The sequence below is a fragment of the Chionomys nivalis genome, chromosome 22 (genome assembly GCF_950005125.1).
Source record: "Chionomys nivalis chromosome 22, mChiNiv1.1, whole genome shotgun sequence".
NCBI lineage: Eukaryota > Metazoa > Chordata > Mammalia > Rodentia > Cricetidae > Chionomys > Chionomys nivalis.
Window position 1 is genome coordinate 50,454,344 of NC_080107.1, and position 21,963 is coordinate 50,476,306.

General features: G+C 39.6%; 1 protein-coding gene across 8 annotated transcripts in view; it reads left to right on the forward strand.

The window, feature by feature from the left end:
- Nucleotides 1-21,963, forward strand: part of Cntrl (centriolin) — an 86,825-nt gene that overhangs the window by 20,392 nt on the left and 44,470 nt on the right. For 5 of the 8 annotated variants that reach the window (XM_057755597.1, XM_057755603.1, XM_057755604.1 and 2 more), the window contains 6 exons: nucleotides 1,810-1,929; nucleotides 2,961-3,183; nucleotides 5,225-5,334; nucleotides 7,002-7,202; nucleotides 10,993-11,146; nucleotides 12,289-12,509. In XM_057755597.1, coding sequence (XP_057611580.1) covers nucleotides 1,810-1,929; nucleotides 2,961-3,183; nucleotides 5,225-5,334; nucleotides 7,002-7,202; nucleotides 10,993-11,146; nucleotides 12,289-12,509 — 1,029 coding nt within the window. Of the gene's footprint in view, nucleotides 1-171; nucleotides 206-1,809; nucleotides 1,930-2,960; nucleotides 3,184-5,224; nucleotides 5,335-7,001; nucleotides 7,203-9,352; nucleotides 9,499-10,992; nucleotides 11,147-12,288; nucleotides 12,510-21,963 lie in introns of those variants that run through there. The other 3 variants (XM_057755601.1, XM_057755598.1, XM_057755602.1) reach the window with 3 other exon arrangements.

A 21,963-nucleotide genomic window follows, 5' to 3' on the forward strand; every position in this document is an offset into this window, starting at 1 on the left:
TTATACTCAGTGATGCCATGTGTCATCATCTGTCCTGATAGCTGTATCCTTTGGTGGTGAATCATCAATGTAGAAATACTAGTGGCAACAAAGCCTAGCTCGCTCCAGTGTTCTCTAGGTAATGTGCTTCTGTTTGCTTCTTCTCTTAGCCCTTATGTTGGTTTCTTGCAGGCCTTTTTCTGCTGAGTCTTTATTCTTCTTTAAGGTAGTTCCTTCAAGACTGAACTGTACACTGTTTTCTGTGGTCTTGCATGATAACTTGTATTAATATGCTTGTTTACATTTTAAGTCTTGAAACTGGTTTGTCTCTTTGGGAATGTGTTTGTGTAATATGTTGTAAATGACTGTATATGGGAGAGGAAATTTGAATGTGAGAGGAGATTTGTGTTATTGTTCCTGCAGTCATCTCTTGATTACCCATAGCCAATATGCTACTAGCACACTTCCCTTGGCTCCTGTGTTGCTCTCCTTTATGCACTTCTTCCAAAAGATGTTCACTGAGGACTTATCATCATCTAAGTCCAGAGCTATGAAAAGCACAAAAATACTTTGAAAACCAAGGTTATTTTGGAAAGTAGTCCAGACATGTTCTCTGCTTCCAGTAGTGTTTGCCCTTGTTTTGGCTCTGCTTTGGAGGGAGAAACGTGAACATAAGTTGAGGCTGTTGATTGTAAATTGTATCTTTGAGACTCTTTTGAGCGTTCAGTAGAAACCTAAATAAGGGCAATGTGTTAGACAGCCTGCAAGAGGACACTGAAGGCAGCATGGGACAAAGTGTTAGACTTGAAACCAGGTTACGCAGATGTGCACACTGCCTTTCAACCAGTTGCTCAGTTAGGCAGATTGACTAGCCTCTCTGAGCAGCTTTATCACCTTGGAATGGAGTTGTGGAGCCTGGGTGGGGTAGCAGATGTAGGTCACCCTCTCTGAGAGCTCAGGTCAGTGCTGCTCCTTTTGATGGGTATTCAGGAGGTGACTGCATGCTCACTCATGCACGGTTTTCATTTCCTGCCCTTGTAAAATGGTTGTGCGTATGCTTTCTTCTTTTCAACTTGCATTTTGATACTCGTGAAGTATTTCTGCATGCTTTTCTGTTTGAAATCAACTCTCAGACCCCCCCACCCCCCAAAAAAAAGAAATGAAAAAGAAAAAAATTACTTAGTTGACCTTTAAAATGAACGCAAAGGATCAGCTTGATAGTCAGGTAACCTGTGACAAGGCAGTTCAGCAATCTGGAACTCAACTTCTGCACCTGTAAATTCAGAAAATTAGATTATCCTTACATTTTCCTCCCAGCTCCAGAATATCCAAGTGTAACCAAAAAGTTGTAATTAGAGTAAAGTTACTATATTAAAAATTACTAATACCACATATTTGCAATTTATTGAACTTATTTACATTCCTTACCTCTCTGCTACAAAGAGTAATGTTCTGGCCTGGCATGGAGGCACATGTCTATAACCCTCATGCTCAAGAGGCTGGTAGACATAGTGAGACCCCCCAACACACACACTCACAGCTAAGATTTATTGATTAGAGCCAATCTTTCTCCTCTGTAAAATGTCTCTCAGTGAATTGAAGCAATCATTAAAATCAAAAAGTAAGGAAAGAGTTACGTTCAATAAATTAGTACTAATAATTGGGAAACCAGGAAGCATGTACTACAAAATGACTGATATTTATTTTCCTGTTTAGATGAACAACCTAAATTGCTTTTTAAATCTTGACTCACTATACCCTGAAATAGCATACAAGCTTCAAAGGTCTTCTGAAACTCACTGATACTGATTCATCTCATTTGACCAATAGCTAAGACAGAAAACAGTGGAGCTAACTCGAGCATGTCAAAAGCAGTATGCGCTGGAGCAGGAACTGGCCTTTTATAAAATTGATGCTAAGTTTGAGCCACTGAATTATTATCCATCAGAGGTAAGTTTTTTATTTTTTTAGCAGTCTAAAATTAAAGCCAGGGTTGGGGGGCGTAGGAGGAAGACATGTGATAGGAACATTAAAGGGGTTTTACCATTAATTGCTCCATTTTTTAAAAAAATATTTGTATTTGTGTTTGTATGTATAGGAGAGGGCATATATTTAGAAGTTAGACAATTTTTGGGAGTCACTCCTTTGCTTCCACTGTGTGGTTCCCCGAGATTGAACTCAAGTGGTCAGGCTTGGCAGCAGGTGCCTTTGCCACAAGTACCTTTACCTGCTGAGCCAGCTCTCCAATCTCACTCCGTTCTCTTGATAAAAGGATATCACCAAAGTAAACTGTATTTTGGTTGAGTGTGTGAGCTTGGCTCAGGGAGTTAAATAAAGTAATGTTCTAAAAAGATAAAAGTTCCCAGGAGATCCTTGCTAAGAGCCACGTCTATAATTGAAAACAGTTGTCTTAACCATCTGTTATCTGATGCGGATCAGTTAAATCCAAACTTTCAACAGAAGTGCTTCAGCACCTGAGTGGCGGCCTCCTAGCATGTTCACTGCTCTCTAGAGTCTGTATTCTGCAGCTGTTATTAGTAAAAACGCCATAGAAGCAAGGAACCGCCAAATGACTAGTAATTCCAACAGTATCGTGTGTTGTTTAGGTTTTAAAATTTAAAATTAATATGTATTAGATTGAACTCTTACTTATATTGGTCAGGAAACAACATAATACACACGGGCTTTTGACTGAAAGATTAAACAATATTAAGCAGTCATATAGCTGTGAGTAGTCTTTAGTCAGCTAATCTAAGCTTATGTGCTAGTAGAAGGAAGAGTCCTTTTGAGACCATTTTTAGTTCTAGTTCCTTTTTGCTATATGAAAAGAAGATAAAGAATAGCATTAAATCTTTTAGGTTCTAGACTATAATATTAATATGACTAATTGTATGATGTGTTCACCACTAATAAGATGAACAATGTCATTTGACTGGAAGTTGCTTCTTAATCCATAGATCTATTGCTATGCTTGCTTTTAGTGTGCTGAAATTGACAAATCTCCAGATGAAAGCCCTTACATTGGCAAATCCAGATACAAGAGAAACATGTTTGCCACCGAGACTTTCATTGTCAGCGATGCCCAGGCTGTTCAGATCCAGAAGATGGTGCCTGGAGAACAGCTTAGACACAAGCACACGCCCCTGAGAGTCCATGCCTCGCCAGATGTGCAATTGGAAGACACAGGAAAAAAAATAAGTGCAGGTTAAACAAAGTTATTCTTAAATTCTTAAAAAGTATGAGACTGGGAATGTGGCCCCATGTGGAACATTGCCGGGTATGCACAAGTCTTTTGGTTCAGTGTCCATCCCTGCAAGAAGTAAAGTATACAGGCTTAATACAGGCAGACAGCCAAAATAAGTGGATATACAAGTTGATTTTATCTTATAATTTTTTTGTTTTTGTTTTGTTTTGAGGCAGGGTTTCTCTGTGTAGTCCTAGCTATCCTGGAACTCACTCTGTAGACCAGGCTGACTTCAAACTCACAGAGATCCGCCTGCCTCTGTCTCCCAAGTGCTGGGGTTAAAGGCGTGTGCCACCACCACCCGGCTTATCTTATTTTTTCTATTCTAACTGGGTGGACTTCTTTATTTTCTTTTTTTTTTTTTAAATTAATACCATTCAAAATTTCCACTTCCTCCCCTCCTCGTTGATACTACTTATGGTTTAAATGATACGTATAAAACCTAAGTACTGATTAATGAGCCTGCTTTTTAAATGATTCCTGTTGTGGTTGAGAATCAGGTTTCTGACAGTAATTGGCGGCAACATGTTTAAGTAATCAATCTTAGAACAATAACAGTCAGGCGGTGGTGGTGCACGTCTTTAATCACAGCACTTGGGAGGCAGAGACAGACAAATCTCTATTTCAGCCAAAGGTACTGCACAGTGAAACCCTGTCTGGCGGGGGTGGGGAGTTGGGGGTTGGAGGGGTGGGGGAGAGTATAAATCACATCCTGCCAACAGGCACTCATTTAGAGGTGTAGTTAATAGTCACTGAAGCAAGTGAAGAAGCATGAAGACAAAACCCTTCCAATAAGTTGAAGCAGAGCACTCTCCTTAGGCTTCGCCCTCAGGCTGGCCTCTGACTCTTCCAACAGTAGTGTGCATTCCCCAGTCTAATTCAAGGGGTCTTGCCGCTCCTGGCAAACCAGTACAGGAAGAAGTTAAGCCAAGAGGTACTGAAGGTACTCTGCCACTGTTAGCTCACCGGCTGTGTGGATGTGGGAGATGTGGGTGTGACTGGAGTCTGTGCCCCTTGCCCCACAGTGGAGCCGCACAATAGACTTGTGATTCACTGTGGGGCTCCCATCAATCCGATGGTTAGCACGTCCTTGCATAGCTGATAGTTACATAGGAGACAAGGTGGACACTGATTTCTTTTTTATGTGTATTTTATGGGAAACTTTGGCAGGAGAAAGCAGAAGTAAATGAGACATGGGTACAGGGGCTTTGTGAGAAGATGAAGTGTGAGAAAAGGGAAAGGCAAAATGAAGTCTGTGGTAGAAAGGAGTAGCTGATTTGAGCCCCTCAAAATGAAGTCTGTGGTAGAAAGGAGTAGCTGATTTGAGCCCTCCAGAGGGGAGTTTCTGTTTGTCTTCATTTCTTTGTGTTACTTCCCTTTTCTTCCATTGTATTCATTGGTGCTGAGAAACAAGCCTAGGGCCTTGTGCACGCTGTGCAAGTGCTCTTCCTCAAGCCCAGCTCCAGCCCTCCCAGAGCAAACTGCTTTTGTTTCAGTTTTTGTTTTTTTCTGAGACAGGATCTCTCTATTGTTCTGGCTGTCCTGGAACTCACTCTGTAGATGAGGCTGGCCTCAGACTCACAGAGATCACCTTTGCTGCCTAAATGCTGGGATTAAATACATGTGCCACCATACCCAGCTCCAAATGGTGAACTTCTTGAGACTGAGTTCCATCTACGACAAAGGGGATGGGCGTGGTGTTACAGTTAGTAACCTGGTGACATGGAAAGTACCTACTTTGCGATGAAGTCCTCTTAAAGCAGTTCACAGTGGTAAGAGAAGTCAAGTCCTTTTCATGTTAAGAATCATACAAATAAAAGGATCAATTATAGTTTTGTAGAAGAGAGCTGAATAGAGATGGAAGCTCTTGTAAGTAATACATTTCTTCTTCAGTGGAACAACTTAACTAGGGTGGCGTTCATTGCAAAGTAAATGTAGTGAAAAATCTTAGAAGTCGGCATTTTTCTCATGTGTGTATATTAGAATTGTTTTAAATTTCAGCACAAATTCGGCTGTCAGAACTACACCATGATATAGAAACAGCAGAACAGAAAATATTACAGGCTACTCAAGAATTTCAGCAACTGGAAGAAGCTATACAACAAAAAAAGGTATGTGGAAGCATAACTAAAAATAATTTTAATGCGATTTTGCTTCCTTTCTATAGAGTTGCAATAGTGGTGCATGCCGTTAATCCCAGCACTCAGGGCACAGAGGCAGGAAGATCTCTGTTAGTCAAGGCAAGCCTGGTCTACAGAGTGACTTCCAGACCAGCCAGGGATATATAGTCATAATCACTTTGAAATGAATTGTTGGATACTTTTAGAGTCAAATATAGTGAAAGCATTTCATTCATGATGACATCCTATTAACATTTCACAAAATGTGTAGAAATAAATTACTTAAATTTGACACCAGATGGGGCTGAGAGATGGGTCAGCAGTTAAGATCTACTCTTCCAGAGGACCAGAGTTTGGTTCCCAGTACCCATGTTAGGCAGCTCACAACTGCTATAACTCCAGCTCCAAACGGATCCAACTTTTCTGGCCTCCACAGGCATCTGCCCTCACGTGCACAAACCCACATGCAGATACACACATAATAAAAATAGTAAAAATAGATATTAAAAATTTCACACAAGAAGATCTATCTGGTCTCCTATACGTGTTGCTTCTTGACTCATCTCTTCTAACTAAGCCCCTTTACCTGGGACTTAGTTTAAGAACCAAAGAACATGTTTGCTATGGCATTAAGATTGTCAGACACAAGGTGTGTGTTGCGGGGAGGGGGGCGAGGGGGTGACAACCAAAAACTACTTTCAGCAGTTGCCAAAGTATTTCATGCAGTTCAAATCCATGTTGTAATTGCATAGGTTAAAATTTTTTTTAATGTATTTTGGATTTTTTTTTTTTGATACAAGGTCTCACGTAGCCCAGGATGGCCTGGAAATGGCTATATAGCTGAGGATAGCCTTGAACTGCTTATTCCCACATCCTCTTTCCAAGTGCTGGGACTAAATGTGTAGCCATCATCCTCAGTCAGCACTATGCATCTGAAAAGCATTGCTACAGTTGTTTAAATCGCTACCTTAAAGATTGGCGGTGGTGGTGCACACCTTCAGTACTTGGTGGAGAGGTGTTGTAATATGAGCGGCGGGGCTGCGTCCCACCGCTCAGCTCCTGGCCACCGGGCCTAGGCAGTTTCTTTATTAATTAACCAAGGAAAGCAACAGATTAATACAAGACCCACCTCCATCAGAGAGGCAGCCAGATCCCTGTGCGTCTGAGGGCAGCCTGGTCTACAGAGTGAGTTCCAGGACATCCAGAACTATTACACAGAGAAACCCTCTTTTGAAAAACCAAAATTGATTGATTAATTAAGTGTTTAATTTAGGGGCCCACGGTTCCAGAGGGTTAGAGAGTCCATGACCTTTGTGACAGTAGGCAGTCAGGCATGGTACTGGGAGATGAGATGATATCTTGAGATACAACACAAGGCAGAGTGATCTAACCAGGAATGGCTTGTTCTTTTGAAACCTTAGAGCCTGCCCCCAGTAGTACACATCCTCCAGCAATGCCAAACATTTATTCTTCCCAAACAACTGGAAATCAAGTATTCAAATATATGAGCCTGTGGGAACCGTTTTCATTCAGCCCACCACACCTCCATCTCTTGTTTTGCATGTTTCTATAACACAATGTATTTTCTAAGATCATAGGCGTTAGCTTTCTGAGTTCTTGTTGCTCTCCTTGTTAATTACATGCTGGGGTTTGGGGAGGATCAGATTTCAGAAGCAGAGAAGGACCTTCTTCTCAAACAGTTGAGTGGTAGAATACAACTGCTAAACAAATTACGCCAGGAGGCTCTGCATCTAGAAATGCAGATGGAAAAGCAAAGGAAAGAAACTGCCGAAAAGCAGGAGGACATCAACAACCTGCAAGTAGCCATAGAGAGCCTGGACTCCAAAGACCCGAAGCACGTGAGTAAATACGAAGTCTTGACTTGTTCTATGGAGACTGAAGATTCTGTGTGTCGGTAGTACATGCCTTATCATTTTTAATGGCAGAACCCTTTCTCAAAGTCTCTTAGTTTGATACACTAAGAGTTAAGTGATGTGTGTGTGTATAATTTATATATGTTTATGTAATTAGATAAAAATATAGGCTGTGTTTTCGTATGAAACATTTGCATCCAAAACAAAACAACCTAAAAGTCTTGAAAGAGTGGTTTTCAATAAATGAAAGCACTTTTTGGGGGGCAGTGGTTGAATTTCATTGTATTTTAGAGCGAGAGAGACTTGATTCAACGTGCCCTGTAAATTTTTTTTCTTCTTAAAGGCAGGAAGTGCTGAAGCAGGGGCAGAGGTCTTTTGTACCTTTTTAATTCTTGATGCAAATATTCTACAAAAACTAATGTTTCTGTTCATTTTATCCTTAAAAATAAAACATCTCTCTGGAGTTTGTCATTCTAAGTTGTGAAGTCAGATGTCTGAATGGTAGGGTCAGACTCCTGGTTTTTGTCAGTCAGTACCCTAAAAATCTTACTAATGGCTTCTATTTTAGCCACTATTCTGAAATAAAACTATTTCCTTCATGTTTTCTTGTTGCAGTTTGAATTATAAATTAAGAAACATGTCTGGACTAGCGGGAATAAAGTTTAGTGTGGCAGAGCAGTGCACTAGAGCTGCTTTAAGTACTTGACAGACAGGTCACTCTTTAAACACGCCCGTTTCCCGCCTGTGTGCCAGGGTGCAGACACCTAGGACTAGAGGCCAGGTAGTTTTGACAAAGGATCACCTAATAGGCTTAAAATACTTCCAAAAAAAAAAGCTAAGACTTAGTATTCTCACTGAAAGTATTATTTTTAACTGTGTATGCATGCATATGTAGTAAACATGCACATTTGTGTGCGTGCATGTTGTATGTATGTGGAGGCCAGAAGTCATTCTCAGTTTTCAGCCTCATTTGTTTTCTGTCTTATTCAAGTATTCATTTATTTGTTCGTTCTTTCATTTTTAAGACAGGATCTCTTACTGAATCTGGAGCTAAGTAATTCAGCTAGGCTGGCCAGTGAGCTTCAGAGATTGTCCTGTGACTCCCCACCCCTACCCCTGCCCCGGAGGGTGGGGATGGGGTATGGCCTTGTGCTGTGCCTGCCTTACAGTGCTGAGTGTCCGAGTTTAGCTTCACATGCTCATAGGTCAATCTCCCAAGCCCTAAAAGTCTTGGTTATTTTCGAAAATTTTTGTTAGAAGAAAACTCAGAGGTTTTTAAGTACTATGATGTATATTGTAAGTACCATGATGTATAATAGTAGTATTTTGCTTTGTTACATTATGTATTAAGAGTCGTGCATCTGTGTAAGGGTTGTCCTAACAGTAGAAAACTCCATCCCCCTGGGAAGCAGAAGGAAGCAGTCTGATTGCTTCAGCAATGACGGGGACTTCCTGGGCAGAAGGGGAATTTACTTGGACTGTGTTTCTGTGGAGTATCACGTAGAGGAGAGGCTAGACACTCAGCAATGGTGGCTTAAGTCTTGAGGGCAGCTAGAACCCGTCTGCTCAGGAAGGAGTAAGGCGCACAAGCCCTGTCCCCACACCAGAGAGCATGGCATTCTCAGTTCACCTCATCTCAAATTCTCACTTTGCAGAGGGTAGAAATGTGACCTGGAAAACTAAATTATTTGCCTCTGATCACTCTGAGGAAGAGACAGAGCCCTTGCTTAAACTACTACAACAACCCTTTCCTCAAAAAAGGATTAAAATCCAAAATTAAAGATAAAAAATGAAAAATAAAATCTTAGCTCGGAACCAAGCTTAGTCAGATGTTTTTTAAAAGTACATTTCATTAGGTTTCAAAAGAGAAAATGGCATTTAAAAATCGAGTCCTATTTTAGTAACCAGCTAAAGGAACAGTTTTCCCAGCTAGAGGAACAGTTATCACTGGGCAAACAATACAAATCTGTGCTGCTTTCCTAGAGGGAATTAGCCTAGTGATCTTTCAGCCTCTGGGCGTGATTGGCCCTCGGGAGCTTCCTGTGTTTTGATTTAAAGTTGGGGGCGGGGCCTGTTCACGGAGCCTGCTGGTGACTGGGCTAGCTCCGCTGTCACTCACGCTGGTTTGTGGCGCTGGGAGGTTACTTAGGCACAGAGGCTCTTGCAAAAATGTGGCTGTCAGAGTGGGAAAGACACATGGATCTGAAGACGGGCTTAGCTTTCCGCCCACTGTTTTTGTTCTCCACGTCTCAGCTGTAAACAGAACAGATTCGAAGTTAAGGTATGGTCATTCCTCTGTGTACAGAGAAAGGGCTTGGAAGGAGGAGGGGCCAGGTCTGTAAGTTCCTGTTTTCACAGCAACTCTTTTGTGAGCTCCACTGCTGCAGGAAACCGCAGGGTCTGCTGTCGCTCCGTGTGTTTACTGCCCAGCATGGACATCTTGAACCACATGTTTGCCCTGCACGTAGAGGTTGCAGTGCACTTTTAACGGGAATTTTAAGAGCTGTTGGTTAAGATATAAGTATAGTAGGGGTTTGTTCATCCTTGAGCCACCCGAGTCTAGGGAGTAGTACAGTTAGGATGTAAACTCTTATCTGCAGTGACTGAGTGTCCAGAGATTTAAGGTGAGTATTTGGGGGTGTAGGGAAAGGTAAGATTTGAATATCCCATTAAATTTATCCCTGGTAAAATAATAGCTGACGGTGACAATGGTGTTGCCAGTCATTTGTTCTCCATTTCAAAGAAGACCTCTCCAACGGAGGGCGTTTTAGTGTTTGTTGTTCAGGCTCTGACTGTTCTGACGACTTCTCCCTCAGTTATTGTTCTAGTCCTCTGAACCTGTTGGGGAAGGGTGGAATGAGTGGGAAGGCAAAATTTCTCTCGGGAATTGCAGTGTATGTGAACTTTTGCCTAAGGAGATCCAGTCACGACGTTTGATTGATCTGAGACTCGGGCTTATATTTGTGAAATGAAAGGTTAGACAAGATAATTGGTTCTCTGTTTTCCCCAGCACACCTGAGGGAGGTAGTCCATTACCTTCAGGTAGCAGTGGCTGGCTAATGCCATATTGTCAGGAAGCAGGAACAAGAGGGTGTGGGCCTGTGGGTCCTGCATTGAATACTTGCTGGGATAGTGGTCTCTAACTACCCTCACCATCCCAGGTTTATTGTATCTAAAAACAAATGTTGGATAGGAGACAGAAAGTAAATGGGAATTCTGAGAGTTTGTTTATCACAAGTCTCCATTTCCCCAAAAACCTTCTAAAGTACATATAAGTGTATTTTTCACATTAAAAAGGCATTAGTTATCAGTAATAAAACTCCACACCCCAAAATTTTGTAAATATAGAAACCCTTAAGTAAAATCTCTTAGAGTCCTTGTACACAGATGTAACACTTATTTATATTTTGGAATGTACTTTTGGATGCTTCCTCTAAATAAACTGTTTTTCGATATAGCTAGGGTTCGGGAATCCTTTTTAAAAAGACATTTTAATGCTGTGCATGTAACACTGAAGTTTTCTATAAGACCTAGCAGTTGTGACCTTGAACAAATGGCTTACACTCCCTGATCAGCTCTGTTTTCTCATCTTACTTCAAGCCATTCTGGAGTTTTAACAGGAACTACTTACATGAAAATATTACAGGGCCTAACTCAGAGCAGATGGAATTGTAACATTTTATTTTCTATTCTTCCTTTTAAACATTGCTAAAGATTGTTATTTTTAAGAGTTTTAAAAACTTGGGTTGTATTCATTTTTTCCCCCTAAATTCAGTCCCATATGAAAGCTCAGAAAAGGGGTAAAGAACAGCAGCTTGACATTATGAACAAGCAATACACACATCTCGAGAGCCGCCTGGATGAGATTCTGTCTAGGATTGCTAAGGAGACTGAAGAGATCAAGGATCTTGAACAACAGCTTACTGACGGTGAGAACTGAAGTGTGATTTAACAGAACAGTCTCAGTGCTGGCCGCAGTTACCCAGAAAGACTGTCTAGGACTTGCCTGGATCCAGTCCAGGTCTCAGCACTAGTACTTGATGGGGAAGTTTTGCTGAGATTATCCAGAATGTCTAATAAAATTTAAAGTATTTTGTATTGTGGTCTGTTACATTGATGACAATAGGCAAGAAGTCAGTATGATCAGTAAGAGCTTGGTCATTGATTATCTTCTATGGCATGAAATCCTTTCAGAGCCCGTTTATGTAGGAGACTCATCTGGTTACAGAAAGGAAGAAGTCTGGGCCCACATTTGCAAGGTACTTTTAGAAGGGAACATTTTAGAATAGTGGTGTATTAATGAGAGCCTGAGCTCAGTGCAAATCAAGATTCCATTCCCTGATTGCCATCCTGTGTGTCATCTTAAACTGGTTACTGTCTCGATAATTAGTTGTTGAGAGAAGTTTTCCATGCAGTTTTCATAAAGTATCTACAAATAGCATGTATCAGCATACACTTAAAATACTTAGTAAAAAATGTATGTGCATGGATGTTTTGCCTGCAAATATGTCTGTATACCTTGTGCATGCAGTGCCCATGGAATGTAGAAGACAGCGTCGGTTCCCCTGGGGCTAAAGTTGCAGCCATATGTGAGCTGCCATGGCAAGCAGCCAGTTGCTCATAACTGATGGGCCATTTCTCCAATTTCCATGATACCTTTTTTTGAACCCCTCAGGCTATATATTCTGCTGCCAGTCTGAGACTGGTGTTAGTGTTATAGATCGTGGTCTTGTTTTGTGTGTCCAGTCTGAGACTGGTGTTAGTCTTATATATTTTGGTCTTGATTTGTGTGCCCAGTAAGAACTCATAGTTTTATTATACCTTTCTTTTTTATTATTTTAGCAGAGATTAAAATTTTATAGCATTAGGCATTCTGGAAATATCTGTCATAAATATGCTTGTCTTATTGTATACCTGCAAAATTTTCCTATATTATAAGAAATAAATTATTCTGTCTTGAAAGATAAAGTAAATAAGAAACTTAGAATTTCACTATGGGCTAATAGCTAATCACTAAGGAGACAAAGTACTTCTAAAATACATATTATCTCTTTGTTTTCATCTTGGATAGGCCAGATAGCTGCAAATGAAGCTCTGAAGAAGGATTTAGAAGGTGTCATCAGTGGGTTGCAAGAGTACCTGGGGACCATCAAAGACCAGGCAGCTCAGGCCCAGAAGGAGTGTAGGAAGCTCCGGGATGAGAAGGAGACATTGCTGCAGAGACTGACAGACGTCAGGCAGGAGAGGGATGAACTGGAAATAGTTGCCATGGATGCAGAAAATATGAGAAAGGTATGATTTCTTTCTGTCTTGTTTGTTTGAACCAAGAAATAAATGCTGTCAAAATTTAGTTCGGAACAGTGCCACTGTGAGTCACAAAAGCGTTGGTGGCTATTTGGTTTGTGTCCTTTGAAGGTGAGGACGATGACAACTACTGCTTCATATTCTGTAGACTTGGAAGCACTATTTTTCCTTTACTCAGACAGTTTATTTTAGCTTTGTTCCTTTTCCCTAAAGATTGCCAAATAACTAAAGATCAATAAATTGTATCTACTAAAAGTATTGTATGAAATGTTTATGTTGGGTTTTTCAGTAAAATTACAGGAAGAACATGGTTCATCTTACTGCTGTTACTTGGTAACTGACATCATTTTACAGCTAATAGACATAGGGTTGTAAGTTCTAGCTTTCATTTGTTGCCCATCCTCATCACTTTGAGGATTTCCCTTTGCTGTTTTAGTAACCTTTTTGAGATAAAATCTTACTATAGTCAGATGGTGGTGGGGCAACCCTTAATCCTAGCACTTGTGAGGCAGAAGCAGACGGATCTCTGAAGCTGAACATGTCCAATGAGGGAAATTGTGAGTCAGATAATCCCAGGCTAACTCCAAAAGTGTATTCTAAGATTATTCTTTATTGTAAGGGAAAAACTCATGGAACAGGAACGAGGGCCCAACCTCAAGATGTGGTGCATGGGAACAAGAGAGAGAGAGAGCTGGGCGGGCCAGCAGATTTCTCTGGGTATCCAAAAGTCATGCCCCAACCTGGTTCATCCTCTTAAAGGTCATTGGCTGAAGGAGGTTTCCCATTACCTCCTGCTTTTGTCTAAATGAGAGAGTTCCAAACCCAAAATACAAAACTACATACACTATTTTACCATACAAAATTAGAATTACAAACAGCATAAACAATATTGAGCAAGTAATATATGCTAAATGTTTTAATAAACATTCTATCCTAAGGAGTCTTGTATTCAAAATGGCTTAGCTAGATCGTAAGAGAAAAGTAACTACTACTATCTAATCTTCAACCCCATCGAAGGCCTGAGAAGAGAGATAATATTACTTGAGTAGGCAGGAAGTGCAATCAACAGCTCCCAAAATGTGCAGTAGATGACAGAGACAACTGGCTACCTGAGCAATCACCCAAACTTTCATTTGCAATATTGAAGCAACCAACTTTGGCTAAGGCCTAGAGTAACTGACAGACCATTTTCAGAGGGAGGAAATTTTCAGAACCATCTTACCTTGTCTTGGCAAGGTTTGGCAGTCTTTTTTTCCTGTATCCTATCCTGCTTGTTCAGTCCAGATGCCATGCCCTTTGCCAGTTGTCAAGGCATGGACAGTTCCTTGCCCAAAGGCCAGTTGTGCCAAGAGGAAAACAAGATCTGAGTGGACTGTCTTTGGTGCTCAACATTGTCTCAGAAATAGATTGGTGCTACCAGGAGCAATTGTGTCTCATGTCAACAGAACCCTAAGTTATTTAAATGTCATGCTCTACAGATCTTTGAAGTGGTTGAAGATTATCTATCTATGTAGAATACAATCTCTATGTATCTAAAGAACCTAATTAGTCTGATATAAGTATGACAAACGTGAATGACTGCTGACCTATAATACTTAATAGTATGCCTATTATATATATAATGCCTAAGTAACATAAAGACTAAGACTTCATAGCAGAATATTAAACAATCTTTAAACAACTGTGCAGTGAATGATGACAATGATCTTAAAATATAAACAATGTATAAATGTCTTGATCAGAGGTAAAAATATATAATGCAATTTGATAAATTTATCCTAAAAATATCAATATACAAAATGTCTTAAACAGATATAGAAACATGCATGCATATACTGTGATAAAATAACTGCATAGGTATATAAATATTGTAAACAGAATTAGGAACATATTCAGTATAACAAATATAATATGAACTTATACAATATACAAGAATCTGTACCATGTAAATTGTCCATAAATAATAGCTCACAAGTATTCACTCTATTACTCACTATTATTAGTGTGAGTAACTTCACACTAATCTACCTATTATCCCATTCAACATCCCTCTTATTTTTCAAGGAGATCTCTAGGTCTACTTAATTTCCATACTAACCCCCAACTAATAATCAACCCCTAAATGGTGTGCCTAACCCTGAGGACAAACTTTGTTGGGAGAGGGGACGTTGTCTTCTAGAATTGCTTCCAGCTGTCATGGGAGCAATGTTCTTTCTATGGGATCCTATAAAAGTAAAATGATGGTTAAGTTTCAAGATTACTGTCTTATGTAATTGCAAATGGTCTCTGAGTAGTCGATAGGTTTTTCTAAAGTTCTTATTTGGAGTTCTAGCCAGAACATTGTAAGAAGGTGAACCATTTCAGCAGTTGGTACCCAAAAACTGGTCTTAGAGTAGCACTATCAGCATTGTGATGACATATCAACTAGGTGTAGGCATTGTTATGGGACCCCATCTTCTTCCTGGAAACATCAAATATTACTGCAGGAAAATCTACTGTTCATTGTGGAAAGCTGAAACATTATTCATATTGACATATATTCAATGAAATATACAATATAGATAAAATAGGCATGGAGATGAGTAAAATTTTTTCCTAAATTCTTCTTTCTGTCCCATACCAGATGGCTCCTGACATGAGACAGAAAGTCTGAATTTTTTTTTTAACAACTTGCTTGGATTCAGAGAAGGATAGCCATTCCATCTCCAAAGCCAGCTTTATATATATATAATGAATTTTTTTTCATATAACCTGTCCTCATAGGTCATATTCCTTTTTGCTTGGTGATCCTTTCTGGATAGTTATTTTTTTCCCCTTTAGGCATCCAAATGTCCAAGGTCTCTTGACTTTTCGAGGATGTGTAGTTTCCTCTACAGACAAGAACATAACCCTGCCCCAACCCTTATGAGGTTTCCTTACCACCTGTATGGATATCACCTCTGTGGATGAGCCGTCATTTCTCTTTCTCAAGAGTTTTCTCTTTTTCAAACCAAATCTTTATTAATTTTGATAGTATCCCTAGTTTTTCTTCTCCTGTGGAAACAAGAGCAAAACCCCTTTCCCAACATAGCACATCTCCTGATTTCCATTGTGAGGTCAACACATCCTTGAAATATATCAGCTGATTTAATTCAGAAGACTTTCCTATTATCCAGTTTCTGTCTGCTGCCATTGTTCCTTTCTCATTAGCATTAAGAAAATTCAGGGTGAATAAAATACTATGCAATCTATTTCTGGGTGTATTTTCCATCCCTTTCTGTTTGTTTAGCATACCATTTATAGTTTAGTTTGATCTTCCTCATCTGACCTATAAGATTATTTGGTATACCTGTAATATGCTTTATATTATAATAAGCAAAACTGTTTGAATTTCTTAAGATATATATACTGGACCATTGTCTGTCTTTATTTGTGCAGGAATACCCATGATGGCCATAACTTCTAGTAAATGTGTGATTACTGAATCAGCTTTTTCTGAGCTCAAAGCAGTTGCCCATTGAAAACCTGAATAAGTGTCAATGGTGTGCTGTACATATTTTAATTTTCCAAATTCTGTAAAGTGGAATACATCCATCTGCCAGATTTCATTCCTTTGAGTACCCTTTGGGTAACTCCCTGCAGGTAATGGTATTTGGTTATAGAAAGCAATTAGGACATCTCTTTATAATCTCCTTAGCTTATTGCCATGTAATAGAAAACTCTTTCTTTAAACCTTTGCTATTTGATTTTTTGTGAAATTATGAGGCCTTTAGCACACTTCCAATCAATAATTGATCAATTTCTGCATTACCTTGTGCTATAGGTCCTGGCAGACCTGTATGGGGATCGGTTGTGTATTATGTATATGGGACAAAGCCTATTCCTGATTATGTCTTACACCTGAATGAATAATGAAGTCAATTATGTATCATCTGGTATAAATTAAGTGGTTTCAATATGCAAGACAACTCTTTCTGTATATTGTGAATCAGTAACTATATTGAAAAGTCCTTTAAAATCCCTTAGTACCATGAGAATAGCATATAATTCTGCCTTTTATACAGAATTATAAGGGCTTTGTTCCACCTTACTTAATTCTTCTGATTTGTAAGCTGCCTTTTCTGATTTATTTGCATCAGTATAGAATGTATGGGCTCCAGTTATTGGTGCATCATGTACAATTTGGGGAAGAATCCAAGTAGTTCTCTTTATAAAGTTAATTCTATTGCTTTTGAGATAATTGCTGTTAATTTCTCCCCAAAATTAGCATAAGCTCATTGCCATGGTTCATTGTCTTCCCATAACTTTTTAATTTCATCAGTAGCAAAAGGTACTATCATCTCTGCTGGGTTTATTCCTGCTAGTTGACAAAGTCTCAATTTTCCTTTTATAACTAATTCAGAGACTTTTTCCACATAAGTTTTTAATTTTTTTACTTGGTTTATGTGTTAAAAAGATCCATTCTAATATAATATGTTCCCTCTGTATTAAAATTCCTGTAGGGGAAATTCTGGAAGGCAATATGACTAGAATACAATTAAGATTTGGATTCACCTTATCCACATGTGCCTCCTGTAATTTCTCTTCAGTGACCATCAATTCTTTTTCTGCATCAGCTGTTAATTTCCTGGTACTATTTAAGTCTTTGTTACCATTTAAGGTTTTGTTTAAGTGAATTATTAGATCAGGTGTTATCCCAACAGATGGACGTAGACTGGAAATGTCTCCTAACAATCTTTGAAAGTTATTAAGAGACCACAATCGGTCTCTTTTAATTTGTGCCTTTTGTATTCTAATTTTCTGTAAAACTATTTTATAACCTAGGTAATTGACAGAATTTCCTCTTTGTATTTTTTCAGGAGAGTTTGTAATCCCCATTTAGGCAAAACTTTCTTTACTTCTTCAAACATTCTTTCTAAAGTATCTGCATTTGAATCGGATAACAAAATGCCATCCATGTAATGGTAAATTATAGACATTGTTTACATATTATTTCCAATGGCTGATTTACAAAGTATTGGCACAGGGTAGGGCTATTGAGGATTCCTTGTGGGAGGATGCTCCACTGGTATCTCCTAGTAGGCTGAGAATTAATGTAAGTAAGCACTGTGAAGGCAAATTTTTTTCCTCACCTTTTCTTGTAAAGGTATAGTAAGGAAACAGTCTTTTAAATCAATAACTATGAGAGGCCATCCTTTTGGTAATAGAGAAGGCAGAGGAATTCCAGATTGTAAAGGGCTCATAGATTGAATACCTTATTCATAGCTCTAAGATCTGTCACCATTCTCCATTTCCCAGATTTCTTTTTAATAACAAATACAGGAGAATTCCAAGGGCTGGTTGATTCTTCAATATGATGAGCATCTTGTTGCTCCTGTACCAGCTGTTCTAAAGCCTTCAGTTTCTCTACTGTTAAAGGTCATTGTTTAACCCATATTGGTTTCTCAGTTAACAATTTTAAAGATAGGGTCATTAGTACCTCCAAAATTTGCTAGTTGCTTTGTGTTCTTGTACAGCCTGAATGACTGGTGACCTTTGTTTATAATACCTTATAATATCCTTTCCAGAAACATGAGTTTTGGGGACTGCAAAAATGTTAATCTAGCTGTTCAATCGCTGCAATAGATCATGACCCCATAAATTCACGGCAATATTAGCTACATATGGCCTCAGCCTTCCTGTCTTTCCTGGCCCTATGCATTCAACCCACCCTGTGCTTTGTTTCATTTGAGATAAGGTTTCAGTTTCTAGGAGTTGAATATCTGCCTCTTAAAGAGGCCAATCCAGGCCGGGCGGTGGTGGCGCACGCCTTTAATCCCAGCACTCGGGAGGCAGAGGCAGGCGGATCTCTGTGAGTTCGAGACCAGCCTGGTCTACAAGAGCTAGTTCCAGGACAGGCTCCAAAACCACAGAGAAACCCTGTCTCGAAAAACCAAAAAAAAAAAAAAAAAAAAAAAAGAGGCCAATCCAGATGGCAAGATTCTGGAGTAATGATACTCACATCCACACCCATGTCTATTTATACCTCAATTACAATGTTATTTATCCATAATCTTAGCTTTGGTCTTTGATCATTTATAGAAGTCCTACAAAACATATGTTTCCTATTTCCTACTGGAATTTTTGATTCTTTCATTTCTATTCCATCATCCAGAACAGTATGATTTTTTACAATAGGCAATGGATTTTTTTAATTTTCCTGGTGAAGCATGTTCTTCATAGTGACTGGGAATGACTGGACTGTGTTTGACATGGGGGCCTGTGAGAGGCCCCCCCAAGGAGTTTCCCAATGGTATCGTGTTGAGAGAGGTTTTTGTCCTGCCCAGTCCCGCAGCCATTCAGTCCCAAAGAAACACACAGAGGCTTACATTAATTATAAACTGGTTGGCCTATTAGCTCAGGCTTCTTATTAAACAATTCTTATAACCCATAATTCTTGTCCATATTTGCCACGTGGCTTGGGACCTTTTATCAGTGAGGCATTCTCATCTTGCTTCCTCTGTGTCTGGGTAACAACTACAAACTGAGCCTTTCCTTTTCCCAGAATTCTCCTGTTCTTGTCACCCTGTCTATACTTCCTGCCTGGCTACTAGCCAATCAGTGTTTTATTAAAACAATACAAGTGACAGATCTTTACAGAATACAAGACCATTGTCCATTGTCCCACAGCAGTCTCATGTTGCCTTGTCTGTTTTTTGTCGATCTACAATCATTGGTCCAATGTCGGCCTTTGCCACACTCCTACATATAGCAGAAGGCTGAGACATAGACTGTATATTCTTGCCTTCCTAGAGGGGACATTATTCTTAGGAATTCCTTCTCAGATGTTCTATTCTGCTACAAGTAAAACATACCATTGGAAATCGCTTCTCCTACCCAAGCTTTGTGCCTTGTGTCTCAACATTCATTGTATGCAAGATCCATTCATCCATTGGTGCTGATCTGACCTTTAAAGGCCCAAGGACTTTTTTACATTCTAAGTTGGCAGTTTCAAAAGCCAAAGATTCAATAAGTATACATCTAGCTTCTGGGTCTATTACACTCCTACTTGTATAACCTTAGTTAATCTTTATAAAAAGTCACTAAAAAGCTCTCTCTGGCCCTGTTTAACCCTAATATATGATTCAGTTTTCTTTCCTGGTTCCTGAATCCTGTCGCAAGCATTTAAAGCTGCTGTGCTACACAGGGACAAGGTGCGTTCATCATAGAGAGCCTGCTCCTGAGGATCAGAGTAATGACCCTCACCAAGAATTTGATCTTGGTAAATCTCCAATCCTTTTGCTCTCCCCTGTTGTTCTAAAATTTTTGCCTCTTCTCTCCAATAACACTTCAAAGCAGCTGAGGTCCATGTTCTAGGACCACTGAGATTAATTGAAGCTAATTGTGTGTATCAGCCTATTGCTTAAAGCCCACGTTTTCACCATTTCCCTAACAAATGCGAATGTAGTCCATAAGCTTAATATTGCTCATTTAATTTCTTTTAGAAACCTCATATGTATTGGTTCCCGTGTATATTCTTTGACTACCTTAGGGTACTTTGTACCAAATGGTCTTTCCAAGGAAATTACTGGATATGCAGTTAAAACTCTGGGTAAGCCATCCCAGAGTCTGGCATGTAGTGATGAGACTAAATCCTGTCCTTGTACCTTCTGTCCCTGCTCATCAGTTTCAATAAATTCCTCAATCTTTTCAAATCTTTTTACTGCTGCCTTTTGTAAAGTCTGAATCTCCTGTCCAGTGTTCTGTTCTAATGTCCTCATTGAGGATTCCAAGGTATGAAACTTGTCTAGTGTAAAGATAACGTCTCATCCTTGAACATAATTTTGATGGTGTGCATATTACCTTCCTGGAGAAATGTCCTATCCATTAATCTATCATAACTTTTCAACAGATTCCAATTATTAAATTCAGCAGGGCAAATTTTTTCAGATAATGTCTCAGCACCCTTCGACATCGACTGGATTTTGTCTGTTAAATTAATGGTATCCCTCTCGAAAGTGTTGATTTTGCCCAACCAGCTGTTCATTATTAGTCTGTAAAGGTTGTGTCATTTCTAAAAGTGCCTCATTCTTGGCTCTGTTATCAAACTATATTAATGAGATAACATGAAAAACAAAACTAAACCCTAGAATCAAATAAAGGGATATATAAGGAAAATCACATAAGCCTTGCAGAATACCATCCATAGCATAATTTTGTCGTCTCCAGCTCTTACCTGTTGTAAGGCAGGTGCAGTGAGTTGGAGTAGGTGTAATAATCCTCAGTGGCCATCAGCTGTTGCAGTAGCAGCCACATGGCCGGGAGATGCAAGCAGCAATGGACAATCCCGGTTTGTTTTTGTGCTTGTTAGATACTGAAAAATATGCTTTGTTTAACAAATTAGAAGCAGTTATTAAGGTGGTCAAAGCGATTCTGAGAGTTGGTGACAAAATAAAAATAAAACCCAAAGCTCTCCGTCAGTGTGAGTTGCGGTCTGTGCAGACTGTGCGGAGATCACTGGTTTGCTGGAGAGGCAGCTGCTTGTTTGAGATAGGACTGATGAAGAGACAAATGAGAGGGGTGATGGGTGGGTCACCAGCCCCTGGCAGAGAATGTGATGCTGAGCTGTCAAATGGGGAGCACCGCAGGGGTGCCTAGGTGTCCTGAAGAGCAGGCGTGAACTGGGTCCTAAGTTGGATCGTCAGATGAAGCTGAACATGTTCAATGAGGGAACTCACAATTCAAATAATCCCAAGATAACTCCAAAAGATTATTCTTTATTATAAGATTATTATAATAATTATAAGATTATTCTTTATTGTAAGGGAAAATCTCACGGAACAGGAACAGGGGGTCCACCCTCAAGGTGTGGAGCATGGGAACAAGAGAGAGCTGGCTGGGCCAACGGCTTTCTCTGGGTATCCAAAAGTCATGCCCCAACCTGGTCCAGCCCTTTAAAGGCCATTGGCTTGAGGAGGTTCCCCATCAGATCTCTGAGTTTGGGGCTATCCTGGTCTACAGAGTAAGTCTGGGACAGCCAAGGGTACACAGAGAAACACTGTCCCAAAATAACAAAAATTAAAAAAAAATAGCTTAGTATGTAGCTCAGGCTGGCCTTGAACTTGTGACTCTCCTGCTTCTACCACCTGAGTGCTCCAATTATAGATGTGTGTCACCACACTAGCAGGAAATGTAATAGTTTGTCAGTCTGCTGAGTCTTAAAAGGTGTCTTCCTCCAAACTTTGTATTATGAAAGTTTTCACATTTGCAGGAATATTAGAAGAGTAGTTAAATATCTCTGAGCCTCCTTAAATTAATATTTTGGTTTTGATTTTATAAATATATACCTTTTGTTTCTGCTCATAAAGTTTCAAACATCACTTTCATCACTATTGTTGGTTTCCAACATCACTACAATAAATGCCATTCTTACATCTAGAAAAACTGAGGGTACTTCCCTGGGGTCATCTGACATTTAAACTAC